The sequence below is a fragment of the Coptis chinensis genome, chromosome 3 (assembly GCF_015680905.1).
Source record: "Coptis chinensis isolate HL-2020 chromosome 3, ASM1568090v1, whole genome shotgun sequence".
Taxonomy (NCBI): Eukaryota; Viridiplantae; Streptophyta; class Magnoliopsida; order Ranunculales; family Ranunculaceae; genus Coptis; species Coptis chinensis.
In genome coordinates, this window is record NC_141458.1 from 112912684 (window position 1) to 112933722 (window position 21039).

The window sequence follows — 21039 nt, forward strand, 5'->3', positions numbered from 1 at the left end:
AATGAGCTGGTAATACAAAGCTTCGACTTCATCAACATCACCCTCATGATGATGGACCGATGGCCTATCCTTTTTTTACTATTACTTATCTACCATGGCATCTATTGAATTTTGTCATGCTTAGGAATTACGTACTTGTTTTTTTTTTGGGTCGAATGGAATTACGTACTTACAAAGTTACAGTTACCAATGGATTATCATTTTGATATTTGAATCGAAACCAAACTTAAATTAATTATCAATCATGAATCTTCCAATCCAAAACTCTTGTACAAAAAGAAAAACCAAGATGCTAAGTAACCGCGCATCGTGAGTTGCATGCATACTATATTACCACCTCACCAAAATTTTCATTTTTTCACACCATCCTACAAGGCTACAACCGAAAATTATCCTAGATGCCTGATTTTTCCGTCACAGATGAATCTTTCCGTACGCTATAGTTTACATACACAACCTCTTGTTGTTATCCACCCAGAATCGGTTCCCACTAGCCCACACTTGAAAAACTGTTTCTAAATGAAGAGAATAACATCCCTACAGAAAATCTCATATCTAGACTACAGATAGTGGACCACAATCAATCAGAATCTAACAAAGTCTGAACTCTGGACTCTGAACAAAAGACAAAACACACACTTAACAATGCTAATATAGTGCCAAACACTCAATTACCCACTTCTTAATCATCATTAATAGCACCACACATGTCCACTACTGCAACTTCCAAGAAACACAGCGTTACTCTCCGTACATATTTCGAACACCTGGGCATCTAACAGTACAACAATCTACGGTTGAAGCACGTGGTCACAGAATTTCTTTGTATAGCATGAAGTGTGGAATCAAGAGTGAACGGTTCAAGATTTCAACAAATTTAATGAAAGATATATAAAAAATAAAAAATCTTGAATAGTTCAATTCATCAAAACGAGACATGCCGCGAAGCTCATCTAATCTTCTACGTAGTAATAACTGATGATCAAGCTGACCATTGACTTTCTCCCTTAATAAATTTGTCAATCTCGTCTATAATACTAGTCTTGTTCGCGTGCCGTAACCTGCCGACCATGTCAAATGAATCCTCCTTTTCTTTCTTTAACGTTTCTCTCTTCGAATCCTTTATAAATTTCTCGATCTGATATCTCGGAACAAAGAAAGCTTATTCACCTCAAACCCTCTTTCTCTTAATACTAACAAACAAGAAACAACAAGTTGGGATTCAAGACTTGTATCTGATCGAAAATATATCTAGCTTTGGATACGAATGAGATTCTCATTGAGGCACTGCCATATCAAACATTCCATCTACTTTTTCTGATACTTGTCTTTCTCTCTCTCGTCTTACCAATGTCCGTTGCTGACCCTTGGCCTGTCTCTTGAATTCCTACTCCCCTTTTCTCACGTACTACTCCTTTTCTTCCAACACCTTCTTTGTCCATTTTTCTTCTTCTCTTTGTAAATATGAGGAGAAACAGAGGTTTTAAACTAGGGAGAAAATTTGTACGTGTATTCAAATGGGTATTTACATCCAAGAGAAGAAGATCCTGTAATGAGTATAAAAGATTAGTAGATACTACAACACCAAATTACAAAACCAAGACGATGACGAAAATTTATAACTGGGGACGTTCTTTAAAACAAGGAGCAAAGGGTCTATGTTGTCCAAGGACAGCTACTTGTTCAGATTATTCACGAATGGGTCGGGAAGAATTTGACCACCCAAAACCAATTGAAGTACCCAAAGGTCATTTAGCTGTTTATGTTGGTTCAAAAGATGATGACCCGCACCGAGTTTTGGTACCGATTATCTACTTTAATCATCCTTTGTTTGGTCAGCTTTTACAAGAAGCTGAGAAGGAATTCGGGTATAATCATTCGGGTGGGATTAAAATACCATGCCCGATTTCAGAGTTTGAAAGGGTGAAGACGAGTATTGCTGCAGGAAGAAAGAGTATGCGGAGTAATCATCGAGATTGATGATTTGGTTTATGATGATGATGATCAAGATAGTGATGTTGATAAGTAGGAGAATATTGTTCACATGGTTGTTACTTTACTTTGATCTTTTTGTTAATAGTGGATTAGTTGTTGTAATAGAGATTAATTAAAAAGGATATATTTTTGGTTTACCCACTCAACTACAAAGCGTTGGGTCATTGTGTTTGTGTTGGGTCATTGTGTTTGTCGACATTGGTGTCTGTTTTGTTCGGGAGAAAGAAGCGTCTTGGACGTGTAATTGGTAGGGGTTCTAAGCCACATAGAGTGATGTCTGTTTTGTTCGGGAGAAAGAAGCGTCTTGGACGTGTAATTGGTAGGGGTTCTAAGCCACATAGAGTGAGTGGACAGTGGAGATGTGGAGTGGTCCTAAAAACCAACAATTTTCAAGAATCCTTTTGCAATGGCGTTTAGTTAGAATGGAAAACCACATAGGAGTTCAGGAGCAGTGTTATGCGTTTGTTTTTAATACGAAAGTTAGATGTGAAAGAATATCCTACACATAATCCAGAGTTCCAGACAGACAAATATTTTAGGAAGTCTTTATGTAAAGAAATATTCGTGAGCTAGCTATTGAAAATTGACACTTGTGAATTGTGATGATCTAGGACTGTTATTAAACCTACAAATAATCTTCAATAGTAAGTTTAGTTAGATTGATTTAGGTAGTGTTAGAAAAATGGATTTGCACAAATCCATTGAGTGTTAGAAAAATGGATTTGCACAAATCTATTGAGATATGAATGAGTAATTTGTCTTCCAAATTATCCTATTTGAGATGAAATGAGTTTTTCTCGAAACAGTACGTAAAGTGATAATAATCTTTTTAAAATGGTGCAAGACCTGGCGATTGTAAATGATAAAAAAAGTGACTTTTCGAAATGCTTGCACTTGTTCAAACAAATGATCTTTTTAAAAGGTGTGACCTTTCGAAATAGACACTGGTTCGAAATAGTGTTTTATGTCCAAATGGTGTGTCCTTTCGAAACATGTGACTTTTCAAACAGTTTACTTTTTCCCCAGAGTCATTGTGTTGTTCCGAAGAAGCACCACTCACCTATAAATAATGGATGAATTTGGAGAGAAAGAGACACCAGATCATACAATATTCGATCTTTCTTTTTCCCATACTTTCTTACCAAATACTATGTTTGTGTCACGATTCTATAAAATTGAAGTCTTGGCTTTTCTATAGAAGAAAAAATCCGTTATATATTGGAAACAGCTTTCCCATAAACCTTCAAGCACGCGAGGAAAAAAAAATGTCTTTAAGGACATAGTGATCATCACTAGGCTCGGATTTAATCATTGGTAAATTAAGTTAATTCGTTGAACTAAAATATTTGTTTGTTTGTTGAAATTAAAGGTTTGTTCATGATATATTTGTTATATCAATTTGATTTCTTGTTTACTTAACAATAAATATATTTTTGGAGCAGTACAGAGTTGAATTCATACAAAAATACTAAGTATCCAAACCAATACCACAATATCCGAAGTAATACCAACATATGGTTCTAATTTGCAAAAACAGTACATTTGCCCTTGGACAGGCACCACAACACATTACCCTTTTAGAGTCCAAGGGCAATACATTTATTTATATAGTCATAGATGAATATAAAGGGGTGCGTGTAGGGGCGGTCGCACCCTTAACAAATTTCTATTACCGCACTCCCAAAATTTTCACAACTATAGTGAGAATATAATCAACAAAAAAAAAAAATAAAAAAAAACCTAATAAAAAACATTCTAATAAACCAACATTTTTTTTTACTTCACTTTTTTCCCTTACAAAATTATCATTTATCATTTATTATTTATTTTGAGTCCAAAACCATTAAGAATGACAAATGTGTCTTTGAATGTTTGATTAGTTAATAAGACTAAAACAAATAGCCAAAAGCCTAAAACCCAACTAGTCATTTTGTATAATTATAATCACCCATAACAAACCCGTAAGCTTTCTCTCTTTTCTTTCACAATCAATTCTTAAACAAAAGTCAGACCTCAACAAAAAAAAAACAAAAAACAAAAAACAAATTTAGAAAGGACTTGCGATGCAACTTGTTGCACACTTGTCCTAATTATTTGTAATACTCATTATTATTATCAATAAAATTTTCACTTAAAAAAAAAAAAAAACAAAACAAAGTAAATTTTTACTTTCAGTGTTAATCTTTTATAATTTTCTCCACATGATAGTAGGGTTATATAGACTTATAGGATTATTGGAAGTTAACAATTTGTTGAATTGTTGTAGACTTGTGGACTAGATTATGTAGATAAATATAGACATAGTAATATCAATTAATGGCTTAAGTGCTTAAGTAGTTAACTTCGTCAGTCCATATTAAATTATTAGTAATCAATACATTCTAGTTTTGTTAATTGAAATAAATGCATAATTTTGTTGATCTTTATTGTTTAGACCTTCTGAAAAAAAAAAAATGTATACTTTTTTTGTGGGGGGGGGTGTGCACATAATCTCGCACCCCTTGGCTTAGGATCCTTTCTCCATCCATGATAGTCCAAGTTTAGTTGTTCCTCCCTCCATTGTTGTTGTTGTTTCTATTTCCATTGTTGATGTTGATCTTGTTGTTATTCTTGTTGGCAAGTTGTTTGCACTTCTACATGTGCTTATAGAGAACTAAAAATGAACATGGATGTTTCTCAAAGTATTGTTGGTTGGCCTGATTTCATTCATTACACTGCACGGTAAAGGACAGCCTCCGGCATGTTCCCAGCCGCAACTCCACCTTGAGCTGGAGCAGCACCTCCTCCACCTTGAGCCTGACCGCCACCTCCACCACCTTGAGCCTAACCGCCACCTCCTCCACCACGAGTTGCACGGATGGCAAGGGGCGAGTGGCGTTTTTCTTTGAATTGGCGCGACTTGCATTGTTGCTTTTAACTTGCATAGCTTTCTGACCTGTAAATGTCATATTATATGGTTAAACCCACACATGAAAGATGACATCGGAGGAAAAACGATAAAAGAGAACTACCTACCTTTGCACAAGTGATCGCCAAGGTCGGAAACTGTAACGCCATATTTAAAATACGTATTTATTTATTTATTTATTAATTAATTAATTAGTTTAAAATTCTTTAGACTAGATTTGGGATATGTGGGCTTGATTTCTGGGCCCGAGTCTGTGTTGGGCTTAGGTTTCAAACCCAAATATATATTCATATTTTTTTCTAGAGAATAGGGTTTAGAGATAAAAAAAAAAAAAAAAAAATAGAGGCGGAGATAAAAGCTCGTTGGCTAGAGCGTTGGAGCGCGACAATTCAGACTAGGAGGGATTAGTCTAGTTGTTAATAAAGGTGAGTATATTAGTTTTCTATTTCACGTCTAACCTTACTGTTAAAGGTTTCTGCTAATGTTTTCGGTTAATTATTCTGTTATTAATATTCGTCTTTTCGTTGTTAAAACTTGTTAAAACTGTAGTTATTAAAACTGATTAAACTCTGTTGAAACTCGAAAATTGGATTTGAACTGTTGAAGCTCGAAAGAGCGTCAATGGCGAGTAAAGCCCAAAGAAAATATCGTTCAGTAAATGGGTTGAACTGGTATTATAACACCCCGACTTTTCTTTTGTTTTCCTAGTATAAAAAATAATAATAATAATAATAATAAATAATAATAATAATGAAAATAGATAATGGATAAATGATAACTATCAGTTAAGGATAAAAATCCCGTAAGTAATAGATAAGGGTTGTCCTTGTTTTTCGGGAAGTTTTCTCTAGAGTTTTTGGGGAAAAACACAGCGAGAGTTTTAGACAGAAAAATGGAATTTTTCTGAAAGAAGAAAAGGAAGTTTTTCTTGTAGCTGGATGATAATCGGAGAGCCGTGAGTAGTAGATACTTTATGCACTTCTTTTATAAAAATAAATTTCTTGTTATTTGTTAGATCTTGAAAAAAAAAATGGGTCGTGGTTCATACCGTGTTTTGATACAATTTCGTTTTCCGCCTTTATTCTATCTTTCTCTCCTCTTGTTTAACTATGGAATTTGGTTATATGTTAGCATAGGGAATTGGTTAATAACCTAAACTCTAAATTGAATCATTTAACTTCGGAACATAAGCCAATGGCGGCTTAAGTTAAATCAATAAATCGTTATGATTATATTGTTTTTTTTGTGAGCTGGACTATTGTGGTTGTGATTGGAACTGTTAGGATTGTTGGGTTTTGGGTTGTTGGTGTCGCGAGGTGGGGCTGCTGAAGCTCCGGAGGAGCTTCAATGGCGACCAAACCGCACCAAATCGTCCTGCGTTTTGATTGTTTGATTAGTGTTTTTGTTTGGATTAGTTTGTTGTGAGGTTATGTTGTTGGGTTGAGGTGGATTGTTGGTGGTTGATTGGGTGCTGGAGAGAGGGTGATTGAAGCTTGAATAAACCATTAATGGCGTAGATCGCGTTTTTGCAGTATGATGAAATCGTGCTTTGTTAGTATAGATAGGTAGGGGTTTGACAAAGGATGAAAACCGCTGGGTTCCTTTTGTTTAGAGGTGGCCGGTGGTGGCTGTTGTGGTGGTCGGTGGTGGCTAGAAGTTGGATGAGGAAGGAGATGAACAGTGAATCACGATTTGGGCTGGGGCCAAATCGTGGTGGGCTTATATGTTTTGTTTGGATTTTATTTTTTTTTGGACTTAACTTTAGACTATGGGCCTTAGGCTTTGGGCTTTTGGGTTTTTTGGAGTTTAGGCCTAGTTGACCAATGTTGACTGTTGACCAGAGTTGACTGTTGACTTTGACCAGGGTTGACTTTGACCAGTTGACCCAAATTTGACTTTTACCTAAAATTATGATTCAGTCTATTAGGATAAGTCTAGGACTATTAACGTGTTTGACTTTTTAATTTAGGACCTTCCTAAATATACTTGTGTAATGCGTGTATTTACTTTGTTTTGTTTTTTTCGCCTTTTACGATACACAACGCGTTCTACTTATACATCCATGAAATTAATAACGCGTAAACCAAAATTAATTGAATCAAGATATTCCTACGTTCTCTGAAATGATATATACAATAAAGTTCAACAATGCGTAAACAAATTTACCGCACTCTTTTGGATAGAATCTCCACCAAAACTCATCTCAATTGGATATGTCTAGTTTTATTAAAAAGAGTACTAAAATTGTAGACTGTTAGATAAATATTGAACTTAAACACAACTTTTGACAAAGTTAGACATGTTCAAATGTCTTGATAATTTGTGGTTATGATCTCTATTGTACGGAGAATATATTCCCAAAAAATCAGCTCTTAGTTCATTGTGTAAGTTGTGGATGTCAAGATAAGCTGTCAAGGTAGCTAGCCCCTATATCTATATCTTAATATTAAAGCTCCCACATGGAGTATTTTTCGAGCTCTATTAAAATTCCACGTCATCATCTCCTATTAAAACGGGAATTTCTCTCTTATTGAATTTTTTTAGGCACTTCTAATTAAAACATGAATCATTCTCCTATTAAAACAGAAATTCTTCATCTATTAGAAAAAAGAAATTATAACACTTCTTATTAAAACATGAATCATTCTCTTATTAAAATCGTATCTCTCCCCCAGTTAAAAAACGGGTTTTTAAAATTTAATTAAAATAATTTGTTGAGAAATTAAAATGAGTTAACGACGAAAACATGAATCACGATTTGTTAGAAACTATATATATATATATTTACGATTGTTGAGCAAGTTTTTAAAAGAACCGGTGCGTATGCACGAGTCTACTTTCTAGTTTTAATATTAAAAGTCTCACAAAGAGTATTTTTCGAGCTCTATTAAAATTCCACGTCATCTCCTATTATAACGGGAATTTATCTCCTATTTGAAAAACGAGAATCTTTTTTTACAATAGGAATTCCTCTCCTATTATAACGGGAATTCCTTTCCTATTAAAACAAATTCTAGCACTTTTAATTAAAGCGAGAATAATTCTTCTGTTAAAATGAGAATTCCTCTCCTATTGAAAAAAGAAAATATAGCATATCTAATTAAAACGAAATTTATTCTCCTATTAAAACATGATCTCTCTCCCAATTGAAAAAACGGGTTTTTAAAACTTAATTAAAATTTTATTTAAAACAATTTGTTAGAAAATTAAAACGGGTTAGCGACTAAAACGATAGTCCTAATTTTCTAAAAAAAATCTAAATGTTTTCAAAAGAGCGGTCTGCATGCATGCACATGCCCATAAATTAATTGATTGTGTTCAAATTAAAACAGGACGAGATTTTTCATGGAAAATAATAGAGTAGAAAAATATGGGTTTTATTGAAAAATAATAGAGAAAAAAAAAATGAATGATTTGAAGAGAGAATAAAATAAATATTTTGTTAGATTTTAACTAACCAGAGTTAATCATTATTAGTTAAAAGATGGTGGATGTGTGGTGGATGGGTGCTTCGGGGACTTTTCGCTCCTAATCGCCAAAGAGTTAATTTTTTGTCGAAAATAATAGAGTAGAAAAATATGGGTTTTATTGAAAAATATTTTGGGTACTTCTTTTTTCTCTTAATTTTCTCAGATTTTAATATTAAATTAAGCCGATCTAATATTAATGCCTTGTTTACCATCAAGAAACAAAGCATTAATATTTTCTCAGATTTTAATATTCAACTGATATATACCATCAAGAAAACACAAGACATTAATATTAGACCGGCTTAATTTAATATTAGACATTAATATATATATATATATATATATATATATATATATATATATATATTGATTTTGTTCAAATTAAAACAAGATTTTTCATGGAAAATGATAAAGTAGAAAAATGTGGGTTTTATTGAAAAATATTTTGGGTACTTTTTTCTCTTAATTTTCTCAGATTTTAACATTGCATCGGGATGTGTGAAGAGGCATCTAACGGTCTACCCGGTCGCTATGATCTGCATAGCATAGCGTGTCTGTAGATGGATGATTCCACTCATCTACTCTATTTAAAAGGGCGTGTAATTCTGGAGGCCAATTAAGATGGTGTGGCACACAGTGATAGCCCATCATTTCATGAAAACTCACCAAAAATGTGCAATGAACTGTTTTTTATCTATTAATTTTTAATTTTTTCGGTAAATGGCAATGAAGTTTGCGTTTCTATTTTGTGAAATTTGGAGATGGTATTTGTGCTAGATTCTCACGGTGAAACAGTGACATAGGAAACTGAAATAGGAAACGACGGTCATTATATATATACTAGGAAACTAAAATTTTCTAATTCTGCTTCAACTAGGAAACGGAAGTCTATATACATAATAGGACTACATCCATTACTAATGTTCTTTTTCTACCACCAAAATAGGTGACTAGTTGATTGAAATAGCTAGATTGGGTGTTTACTGACTAACTTGATTTACAGAGAATATGAAGAAGACAATAATAAGCAACCTTGCAGCTCCTAGGCTCGTCTTCCCTAATGGAGAGGGTACAAAGAAGCTGACTTTCTTCGACATATTATCATATCCAAACGAGAAGAGTTACACGAAAAACTTCGACGAGATTTTTGGATGCTGTTGTTTGGCGTCCATCAACGGTTGGTTAATTATGATGGACTATTTATCAAAAGAAGACCACTGTTTTTTATGGAATCCTGATACACGAGAAATAATTGATTTACCACCGCGGGATGAGGATGACATTGAACAAATAAAGAATTCTGGTTGCATCTTATTGTCTCCACCTGCCAATCTAGATTGTACGGTTTTGTTCGTGGGGAAAAGTTTCTTTCTGTGGTGGCGAGTAGGAGACAAAATTTGGACGAAGGACGAGTATGAAATTGTGAGGGATGGAATTAAAATAGATGACTACATTGACAAGGTCATTAGTTGTACGGATGGAACAATCTATGCTCTTACCATGCAACGTTTGACAATAATTATTGATAGGGAACCTTGTGGCAAATTGTCGGTGAGGACATTAGATTTCGAAAGACCTCAATATTACCCTGAAACACTCTGCTTTCATGCTTATTTGGTTGAATCTTGTGGCGAAATAATTTTCGTAGTCATACATTCTGAGGGTGTAACTTTTAAGGGAGTCAACCATATTGAGCTTTTCAAGATGGATTTTTCCGAGGAGGCATGGGTGATCATGGACTGTTTAGGTGATAACGTGATATTTGTATCAACTATTGGCGCTGACTCTATGTCTGTCTCTGCTACTCAGTCAGGATTGAAAGGAAATTGCATATATTTCACCCTGGTGCAAGACAAGCATAATTTGTATGTATTTGATCTGGAAGACGAGAGTATATCAATTTATCTGCCCTGTCCGAATTTAAGGACACCTTCCTCTTTACCTTTTTGGCTACTGCCTAGTAACAGGTATGTCTTCCTTTCCTTGTCATTTCATATGTCTTTATTTCTATGTTTCCCCCTGTAATCTGTTGTATATTCCAAATTTTTATCTAATGGCTGATGTAACTTTATTAACTAGGCTGGTTGAAAAGCAGAACGTAGATGAAAATACAACTGCGAAGAAGGAATTGAAGATGGAGGCAATGCGTAACACACTAGCAATAATAAAAGTAAATGTGGAGAAATCAGAAAGGATTTGCTGGATTGATCTCCCCTTTGATCTCGTAGCGATGATAGCAATGCATCTACCCTTGGCTATTGATTATATGAATCTTCGTTGCGTTTGTAAAACATGGGCATTTTCGGTTCGTCCAATCCAGTGGAGAGTTAATCCAACTGGTTCCACAATTGAGTATCCTTGGCTCATGTCCTCTAATAGAGAGAGCAGTAGATGCAAATTCCTTGACCCGACGTGCAATATTACTTCTCACTTTGACATGCCAGAGCTATTGTATGCTAGAATTTGCTCCTCAAAGGATGGCTGGTTACTAATGTCCGCAGGTGACTATTCGATGTTCTTTTTCAACCCCTTCACTAAGGAGATAGTCGAACTTCCAGATTTGACAGAAATTTTTTCATTCTCTGGTGTATCCTTTTCATCTCCACCAACTTCTCCAGATTGTGTTACTTTTGGTATTTGTTTCCGTGGGTTTAATGCGGTTGATATTTATTTTGTGCATCTGGAAGATGATGCTTGGACTAACATATTGGGTGTTAGTGAAGCTCGATTCATCCCTTCTAAGGTCACTCCAGTTTTCTGCAATGGTGCTTTTTACTGTTTGGGGCAAAAAAGACACCTGGGTATCTTTGATCTGAAGGATGGCTTAAATGGTTGGACTGTTCTCTGTCCTCCTCGGCCTTGTTCGTGTATCCACCGAAGCTATTTGCTGGAGTATAATGGAGAAATATTATCGGTTTTTGTCAGTCATAAGGGGAAATATGTTCATGTGCTGAAGTTGGATTATTCGAATGAGACTTGGAAGACTTCAAGTAATTTAGAAGATATAATATTGTTTGTAAGCCGTTTTTCATCTATAGCACTGAAGGCAGTAGCAGAAAGAATGCAGAACAAGATTTATTTTTCTGTCTCATTTAATAGCGAGAACAACTATCTGTTCTACTCTCTTCAGATAGGCAGATGGCAGTCCTCTTTTAGCGACTCTTTTGGGGAGGATCTTTACAATACAAAAGAACTATTACATTGCGCTTGGATGCAGCCTACTATAAGTTGGAAGCATACTTCGTCGTGATACCTGGTGTTGGTGATACTCTATTTGTCCTTCTGGACAAGTATACAGAAGAAATAGGTTAGTATCTATCATTGTTCAATTGATTTGTTTTTATTTTCACGTGCATCTCGGACCTGTTCTTTGTTGTTTCTTGATAAATCATGTATATCCATCCCTGCTACAAGTAATATAGGAATAATACATGTACTGTGTGTTTCAAGCAGGTATGATTTTCCTTATAGAGCATAAGTTCATTAGATATCTTGAAATAAGTAAACATATGATGTTCTGAGTTTGTGTTGGATTTTGCCTGATAGAGATTCTGGGATTACCTAATTGGGCGCCACTGTTGATGGGTCATCCCAAGTTCTTTAAATATCCTTTGGGGTTTCTTGGCACTTGTATTCAAAATGGGGTTAATACGTTTTAAACTGAGTTTACCATCCAAAATCTTCAGATTCACATGCAAATAAACTTCATTTATGATAAACCTGAACAATTTATACCTGTGAGACTGAGTGACGACTAGTCCTTTTGAGAGCAGTGTCAAATAGCCGTTATCAGTGTAAAACATCATCACTCCAAGAATAAGCATTACGTGCTATTGCGACTCTACGCAGTTAAAATTTGGACGGATTAGAGTTGAGTCAGGTAGTAAATTTACATATATCAAGTACTACCACGAAGACAACAGAATGATATCTCGAGAGCGTCTTTGAAATACACTAAGATTTGTGAAAAAGATGCTATCTTCCATTCATGCTTAATGAAAAACAGCTTATACTCGGCCATATACTTACTCTGGATGCTCCTTAATGGCCATGCACAAGATCTGCAGCAGACTAATATAGGTAGGAGGCTTCTACTTCTTCAAAATGAATCTCACCCCAACGTAAATTGATATTTCAACTCTCGTTTCCTGAACTTCTTCGCACGCGGCATATCTTTTGTATACTTAAAATCTATGTGGGGGGAAATTAAAGTACATCAAGATCCAACCACTGGAATTATTCCTGGGAAGATTTTTCCTCCCATTCCACTAAAACATAGTGGAGCTTTACTTATGCAAGACAGAGTCAGGAAAGATTAATGGCCTGCTACGAGTCCTGTCATGTAAAAGGACGCCATACGAAATTCTAGTCACAGAAAGCAAAATTTATTCAAACAAAGGAGAAAGCTTTTGCACAAAAAAGTAGGATACTAGTAATTGAGACAAATGAAAAGAATCAATCAAATATTCACGAGTACAATTGTTTTCTTATGTTAATACTTATATTAACATGAAAACACTTACTAACACAGCACACCACTAGTAACACCAAGGAACAATTTCACACATGAAAAAAAAAAAAAAAAAAAAAAAAATCTAGGGACATTGGAAACCAGTGGGGAGTGTCTTCCCGCAAGCGTTGAGAGGCAAACTGAGATCTATTGGGAGATTGAGATTGATAAGTCCTTTGAGTTTAATGGTAGTACAAAGGCACACTTCTAACTCAAGATCGGCGAGGCCTGATATAAGACTGCAGCAAGGAATGTCAGATGGACTGCCGATTTGGACATCAACCAACCCATTTAGCAAATTTAAGCAGACACCCAACTTCAGAGCATCAATTGGGCATTTACTTTTAGAAGCAGGTGTTGGTGTAGCAGTGACCATTGCAGAAAAGAGTATGTTTAGTAGCAGAAACAGAACAACTGAGGTAGAGATCTTTGAAGCCATTTCACTCTCCCTTAATGGTTCTTAGTATGTAGTACTGGTATTATTTGCAACACAAAATGTTTGGTTTGATGCAGAACATGCAATGTGTCTTGTCTATTTATAAGAGTTCATTGAGAAGAGTTGTTTTAATTAGCAAAGCAAATTAGTTCATATTAGGATTTAAAACTTGAATCGTTGCAGCATATTTAACCACGACTGAGCTGGCTCAGGAGAATTTCATATCAATTAAATGAATCGTGCAACATGTTTAAGAGAATTATGTATTAGAGTAGGCCGCTAGGGGTTGGGTGGTGGCCGTGTTTTCCGACACAACATTCAAATTTTCTGCTTCTTCGCGTTCTGCATTTCTGCATATATACTTTCAGTGAAGAATTTGTGATAGTCCTTATTCGAGACCAAATAAATAATTAATATTACTACAAATGAGAATAAAAAACGATGATATCGCTGTATATACTATTAACATTTTATTAATTCAATGCTGAGTTTGTTAAAACTATAACCAGAACACGTTATCCACATCTGCTATATTCATTGTTGCATGAGTTACATGAGCCCATATTTTAGAGAGATTAATAACTTCAATTCAAGAAATTGGGTGAGGGAGTCTCTTTTATAAAAATTTACACTTAAAAAAGATTGATGAATAATTATTTTATAAATTTACTACTATTTATCTTTTTTTATGAGGTTTGCTTCCATGCACAAGCATTCCAATGCATTCCAATGTGCACTAATCTCAGCCCCACATCTGATTTTTGTTGGGAAATCCATGATCCAATACAAACTTGTTAACCGGATAAACTGGGTTGGAAAAAAAACAAGTACATGAAATACCAAATTTACCCAAAAACTAATCCAACCTAATAACCATTGTGGAAATTGGAAAGTGAAATAAAACTTCGCTATTTACTTCGGGCTGGTTCGGAAAAAAAAAAGAAAAACAGTTAGCGCCAAACTCTCATACTCTTTTCGGGTTCATCTCCATTAAACTATCGAGTTCATCTCTAATGTTTCCCTTTCTCACTATCTTCCAAGAGAAAACCTCTGCATTTCAAACTCTGGATTGGGCATCTCTCAAATACTCCTTCAGTACTCCTTCAGGTTTGGATATGAGTATTTAGTAATTTAGGCTTAGTTCATGAAATTTTTCTATGGATTGATTAGTGAATTAATATCTAGTTTCAAAATATCTGTTATTTACATATGGTGGTGCTTGGTCTTCAATGGCAAACACAAGTTTTTTACATGTATATTTTGGTTCAATGATTTGCTTTTCTTGCTTGTTTATGACTTTCACACATATATCATGATTTCCTCCATATAAATGCACCAATGCCATCAGAATCCGCAATTAATTAAATGTGCTAGGCGAGAGTAGTACTATCTACTAAGGCTAAGAGCAGTGATGCTCACAGGCTCGCTTCTTTGTCTCTTTATCTTAGTTCCTCAGTTTTTCAAGAGCAGTTTTTCCCTCTCAAGTTTTGTGCATCAATGTATAATATTAGTACAGACTCTTAGACTAAAGCAGGTTCAATTCAAACTCTAAAAACATGTATAAGCAATTAAGAATGTAGACTGTAGTCACGTACAACTTTATTTTCATGGCTGAAGTGCTGCAATAGTGCAATCAACAAAGGATAGTTTCATAACCTGATGATTCGAAATGGTCCTTTTTGGATAATCTGTATAAGAGGCAACTGAATCCTTCTATTGTAAGGACGGTTAGTTATATTTAATCTACTTTGTAACATTATCTTTGTCCATTGGAATGAAAATGCAAAAATTGTTTTAATTTCTTAAGAGATTTTTACTTTTTATTCTTGAAACAACCAACTTAATTAACTGCCCTTAGAAGTGCCAAACTTTTTAATAGCATAATGTTCTTGCATAAGGATTGTACTAGATGCACTGGTTGTCTGGAGATCACGTACACAACATAGTCTTCACCTAAAAGTGTACCAGTTAAACAGTTAAACTGATTTACTTTCATCCTGATATCACTGCTGGCATTGTTAGTCGATCCTATAATTTTAGTGGCACACATGACACATGCAAGAGCAGAAACAATCCTTGAGACCAGAGAAACTGAATTGTCACTTTTTTTTGGCATAAATGTAAAAAAAAAATGATGTTGGAACAGTATTACCTCCTCCTTTCTAGTTCTGGAATCACATCTTGAAAGAACTATAGTACTATACAACGTAATAACGAGAGAAGTAATGATAGTTTATAAGTAGATTCCTGGCCTGGCCGGATTGCCAATTATGTAGGTATTCTACTCCTTGAAAATTGAAATTGATCAGATTTTCAATACTAGGATTCAAGACATGTAAATATTGAGCTCCATAAGGGGAGTTTAATCACATATTGAACTTGCTTATCTTCTTATGTCACATAATAAGGGGAGTTTAATTTTACTGCTAGTTTCTTTTGACTTGCTTCCGTTGCTTAAATTATCGTTACGCATTACTCACCTTTACCTTTTGTCCCTTCATGACACAAAGGTGAATCTTTTAATTGTTTATTTGTGAACCTAAAATGCTATTGTCTGTTTTATTTTTTATTTTAAAATAAAATTTTAACTTCAAATTAACGTTGCTTCAATGTGTATGCTCTTTATTTGTTGTTTATTTTATTTTCCACTTATAGTGCAAGAAGTAATGAATGCATATTTATATTATAGTGATCAAGTGATGGTGGATATCTATAATGAAGACGGAGATTGGGCTACAAATATGTGTAATGACGATGTCTATATGAGGAAAGTGATTCTTGAGACATCGAAATAAATGTTGTGGAAGGTTCAACCAATGTAGTTTGGAAGACAAAGATGAATCAGATGACCATAGTGTTAGTGAAATTGAAGGTTTTGAAGGACAGTCAAATGAAGCAGATGCAAGAAGTGAACAAACTAATGAGAATGATTTCAATCTATTCAGTGGTAAGTTGGGAGGGGAAGATCTAGATGAAAATGCAATCATGTTTTCAATGCATTTTAAAACTAGCAATGAGGCATTTGAGTTCTACAACGAGTATGCTAAGGTTGTTGGGTTTAGTGTACGCAAGGGTGTCTACCGATTTCATAAAGATATCCCAGTTAAAAAAAATTTTGTGTGCTCGTGCCAAGGTGAGAGAGAGGCAAAATATTTGAATATGGAACACAAAAGGAAACAACGTGAGTTGTCTAGATGCAAGTGTCTTGCGATTTTTGAAGTGATTTTTGATATTAAATGCAATATGTGGGTTGTTAATAAGTTTGTTGCTGAACACACTCATCCACTTGTGCCTTGTCATAGTTCAATATTTGGTCGCTCACATAGAAAGATGGGCAGTGAAGATGCAGCTTTGGCAAAGAGTCTAATTGATGTGGGCATTAGACAATGTCAAGTGATGGATTTCCTTGTTTATAGGGCTGTCCAGTTTTGTAAAGTTGGTTACATAAGAAAGGATTTGTATAATTATATGACCAGGATGAGGAAAATTTATTATATGAATGGAGATGCTAGCACACTTGTTTCCTGCATGAAAAACAAGTTGAAGATTGATCCAGAATTTTACTACTCATACGAGCTGAATGAACTTAGCCAATTGGTCAGATTGTTCTGGGCAGATTCGACATCTCGTCGCGGTCTGATTGTTTTGGTGATGTGTTATTGTTTGATTCAACATACCGGACAAATCAATACAAAATGCCAATTGTCGTATTTGCTGGAGTGAACAATCATAAACAAACTATTGTATTTGGTTTTGCAGTTATGACTAGTGAGTTAGAGCAGTTTTACATTTGGGCGTTAGAGCGTTTTCTTACAGCGATGTTTGAAATATTTATATTTCAAATATTCATTTTTTTTAATGGTTTATTAGAAATTCGGGCTGTGACAGGTATACAATTTTGATGTTTGGCTGATGTCGGGGTTTAGGGATGGACGTTGGGTTGTGTTGGTACATTATTAGGGAGCTGTTCAAGCTCGGAGAACTCGTTATTGGAGGCGCCAACCCCATTAGAAATCGATTCTGTATGTTTATTATGAACTATTATGTTGTTGGGTTGGTAGATGCGGTTGAACTGTTAAACTGTGATTAGTGATGGGTGATTGAATGTTGGTCGGATGGAGCTGTTGAAGCTTTGTAAAAAAGCTCGAAGACTCGTCAATGGAGGTCGAGTTTTCTGTACGTGGTGAATGAGGTAAGGAATCAAGTTTTTTTGTATAGTATAGTGTTGGGTTTTGCTGGGGATCAAAACCCAACTGTTTCGATGGGTGGTAAGGTTCTATTGAAGCTTGGAGTTCCATTAATGGCGTCGAAACGCAATGTTGGAGGAGTGATGGAATTCCAATTGGGTGGTATCAGCAGTTTGGGTTTTTCGGGAGGAGTCAAACCGATATAATGAAATTGGAGGAGGAGAAGAAATACGGTGGTGGTTGGTGGTGGAAGTGGCGTTGGTGGAGGTGAGGGGAATCGAGTTGGAGGGTATCGAAATGTTGGGTTTTTATGGGGTTGCAAAACCAAGTTGGTTCGGTTTGGGTTGGAGTGCCGGTGAGTGGTGGATGGTGGCTGGAAGTGGTGGAGGAGAGAGAGGCGCTAGAGGAGGAAAGGCGACTGTCTTGGGTCAATTGGGCTTGGGCCTTAGCTAGTTTAAGTTGTTGGGCCGAGCTCTATTTTGTTTCTTTGGGCCCGATTCTATTTGGGTTGGTTGGGCCAGTTCTATTTTGTTTCTTTGGGCCCGGTTTTAGTTGTTTGGTTGGGCCAGTTCTATTTTATTCTTGGGTCCGACCACTGTAGTTTTCTTTGGGCCAAACCAATTAAAGTTTTGGGCCAGTTTCAAGTTTGTTTTGGGGCCGGGTTCTAAGGTTTGGGTTTGGGCTCGGCTAGTTAATTGGTCTGAATCGTTTCCTTAGTCATGAGCCCATGAGCCATGCACTTTTGCCCTTAGCCATGAACCAGGGCTATGACCCTAAACCTGTTGAACATGGAAACGATAGTTTGACTTTGACAATGACAGTTTGACTTTGATATTGACCGTTGACCATTGACCGTTGACTGTGGAATGTTGACTTTTTCCAGATTTTCACATATTTAAGAATATGGACAAATGTAGTAATAAAATATTGTCGAGATTGTATAACCTTGTTTGTCATTATCTAATTAAGATTTGACGTGAGTAGTGTGTAAAACATATAATATATTGGCACGTAAAAAGATGGGAATTATGATAATAAGACTTAGATATATATGTTTTTATGAGTATTAAATTATATATAGACTTAGATTCATGGACTTTAGATTTTTGGGCTTTGATTGTGGACTGTGGACTGTTTAATTGTGCTACGTTTTATATTGTAAATGGTATGGACAAATCAAATGCTAAAATGCTGTGGAAGCTTGTATAATTTGGTTGTCATTATCTAAGAAAGATTTGACATTGATATTGTGTATATTTTGACACGTGACGAGATAGAAATTTTAGGAGATATAATATTCCTAAAACTCTATAAAAATGTTATGTGATACGTTTGAAGCAATTATGACATTATATAATATGTTGAGATATATATATTAAATGCAATAGTTTTGGAGAAATAAATGTATAAATGCTCCATTATTTTATATGTGAGATGCTAGTAGAGTATTTGTGGATATTTCCCACAGGATTGTGGCATAGTGCAATAATATATTGGCACGTGACAGAATGAAAATGGTTATGAGATATATTAAGATATTTCCAAATATGGTGGCTTAGTGCAATAATTTATTTGACTTGCACGTGATATACTGGAATGATTATGAGATATAAATGTATGACACTTGAATAAATTACTTAACGAAAATCCTGGAACCTAGCTACCACAACTCATGTGATTGGCTCATGTGAAGGGCGTATGCGATATGATTGGCCCTTCGGGCGTTTCAGTGAATCTGAATGGCCATTCGGGCGTAAGTAATGTGATTGGCCCTTCTGGCATTTTAATGAATCTGAATGACCCTTCTGGCGTAGCCGAATGGTGGCTTGATTATTCCGTTAGCAAAATTAGAACAAGATGCGCGATATTTTATGTCGTATAATGGCAGTACTTACATAATGGCTTTCGTGTGAGGGTTACCTGGTGTGCGGCATCCCGCTCAGGGTAGTTCATTATGTGAGGGGAGACATGTGGATGTACAAGTTCGGCGTTGGGAAGCGATTGTGGTAGCCAGGGAAACTAGGTAAGACATAGATACAACGTGATTTTAGGGACACGCAAAAAAAGTCTTAATTAATATAATTATGGTAATATGTTGATTAATGATATATCTTTAGATAGATGATTGTATATGGATGGTTTTACAGAAGGGTGGGTCAAACTAATTACTTGTGTAGAGACGACCCACTCTGTAATTGAGCATGAAATGCGGTAACTATAGAATATGCTTAGTTGGTTATTAGTTTAGTTATAACCTAAGGCGCCTCGTGGAGGAACTAAATGTCTTTTTATTATGCGTATGGTTTGTTGTGTGGTTAGTGGGAAGTTAAGGCGCTTCAGTGGAGGAACTACCTGCCTTACTTATTGTAGTTAAGAATATCGTATTAGTTGTTGGAAGTTAAGGCGCCTCGGTGGATGAACTAACTGTCTTATGGATTATGTATGTATATATATAAGTATATGTTGTATGTTATAGCTACTCACACCAGCATTTTTATAATGTTGACCTGATTTGTATGGTTGCTTATCGGGTGTGTTCATTAAATGAACATAGTTGATAAGTCTTGGCGGTTTAGTGTTGAAAAAGGTTAGTTCTTTGCTTGTGGTTTTGCGTTAGCGTCGCGATTTCAAGATATGTTTTGTTTTCCTTGAGGTGATATAGATTTTCAGTTGAGACAATGTTATTTGTATTTTCATTTGTAATTTTAAATAAAGAGTTATTAAAAAGAGTTTTGTAACCTAATCTTATTTGTGAATTTTTGTAATGAAGATGACTTTTGTTTAAGTTAAAATTTTTATTTGTTTTTAATTATTTGCATGTTTAAACTATTTATGGGTTTTTGGAAGTTGAAAGTGCATCATACCTCGAAAATCGAAGAGTCGGGAACAAATATTGTTTTTCAAATTCGAATTCCGATATCCGAAATTCAATCATTTTGTGATTAAAATTCATTCAGGGCCAAAACTTGTTGGAATATGAACACCCGTTGGGACATGCACTATTGATGTAGGTATGATAATTGTTATAAAATAACTTGGTACTTGTTTCACTTCATTAAACTCTTTTAAGGAAACCTATACACGAAATGTTTCACTTCAGCTATACATAATACTTCTTATTTGGTACAGAAAACTTCTTTATCACAAAGAAAAACCATGTTGCCACGTTTTCATATTAATAATTAATAATTTGGTGGGTCCCAATATTAAAAACTTCTTTTACCTTTTTATCCAAAATCCCCCGTCTCGCGAGATTAAAAAAAAAAAATTACTATAAAGAAAACACCCATCTGCTTCCTCCTTCCTCAGGTAAACACTCATTTAATTTAGTTTGAAATTTTCCTTTTTTGCTAGAATTTAGTTTGCAAACATATATACTATCCCAATTTTAATTCATTTCATATTTTTTTTTTCTATTTTAGGTTATCATATTTTTCAGCTATATGCCTATATCAAATAAAAAACAATGGCAAGGTAATTATTCTGATTTTGTAGATAATAAAAATAATTACAATCAAAATTAAGTAGGCTAG

The 21039-nt window shown here is 35.0% G+C and overlaps 2 protein-coding genes and 1 pseudogene across 2 annotated transcripts; 2 read left to right on the plus strand and 1 right to left on the minus strand.

Moving 5' to 3' along the window:
- The first annotated feature begins 213 nt into the window (after positions 1–213).
- On the plus strand, positions 214–2141 carry LOC147513087 (auxin-responsive protein SAUR36-like). Its single transcript, XM_086596122.1, has one exon. It carries the CDS (start codon positions 1465–1467, stop codon positions 1978–1980), a length of 516 nt encoding a protein of 171 aa, XP_086452248.1. The 5' UTR covers positions 214–1464; the 3' UTR covers positions 1981–2141.
- A 7117-nt stretch (positions 2142–9258) lies between these two features.
- On the plus strand, positions 9259–11825 carry LOC147513088 (uncharacterized). Its single transcript, XM_086596124.1, has 2 exons — positions 9259–10340; positions 10453–11825. Exons 1-2 carry the CDS (start codon positions 9382–9384, stop codon positions 11621–11623), a joined length of 2130 nt encoding a protein of 709 aa, XP_086452250.1. The 5' UTR covers positions 9259–9381; the 3' UTR covers positions 11624–11825.
- Positions 11826–12845: 1020 nt separating this feature from the next.
- LOC147513089 (14 kDa proline-rich protein DC2.15 pseudogene) lies at positions 12846–13442 on the minus strand (annotated as a pseudogene).
- Positions 13443–21039: the final 7597 nt, after the last annotated feature.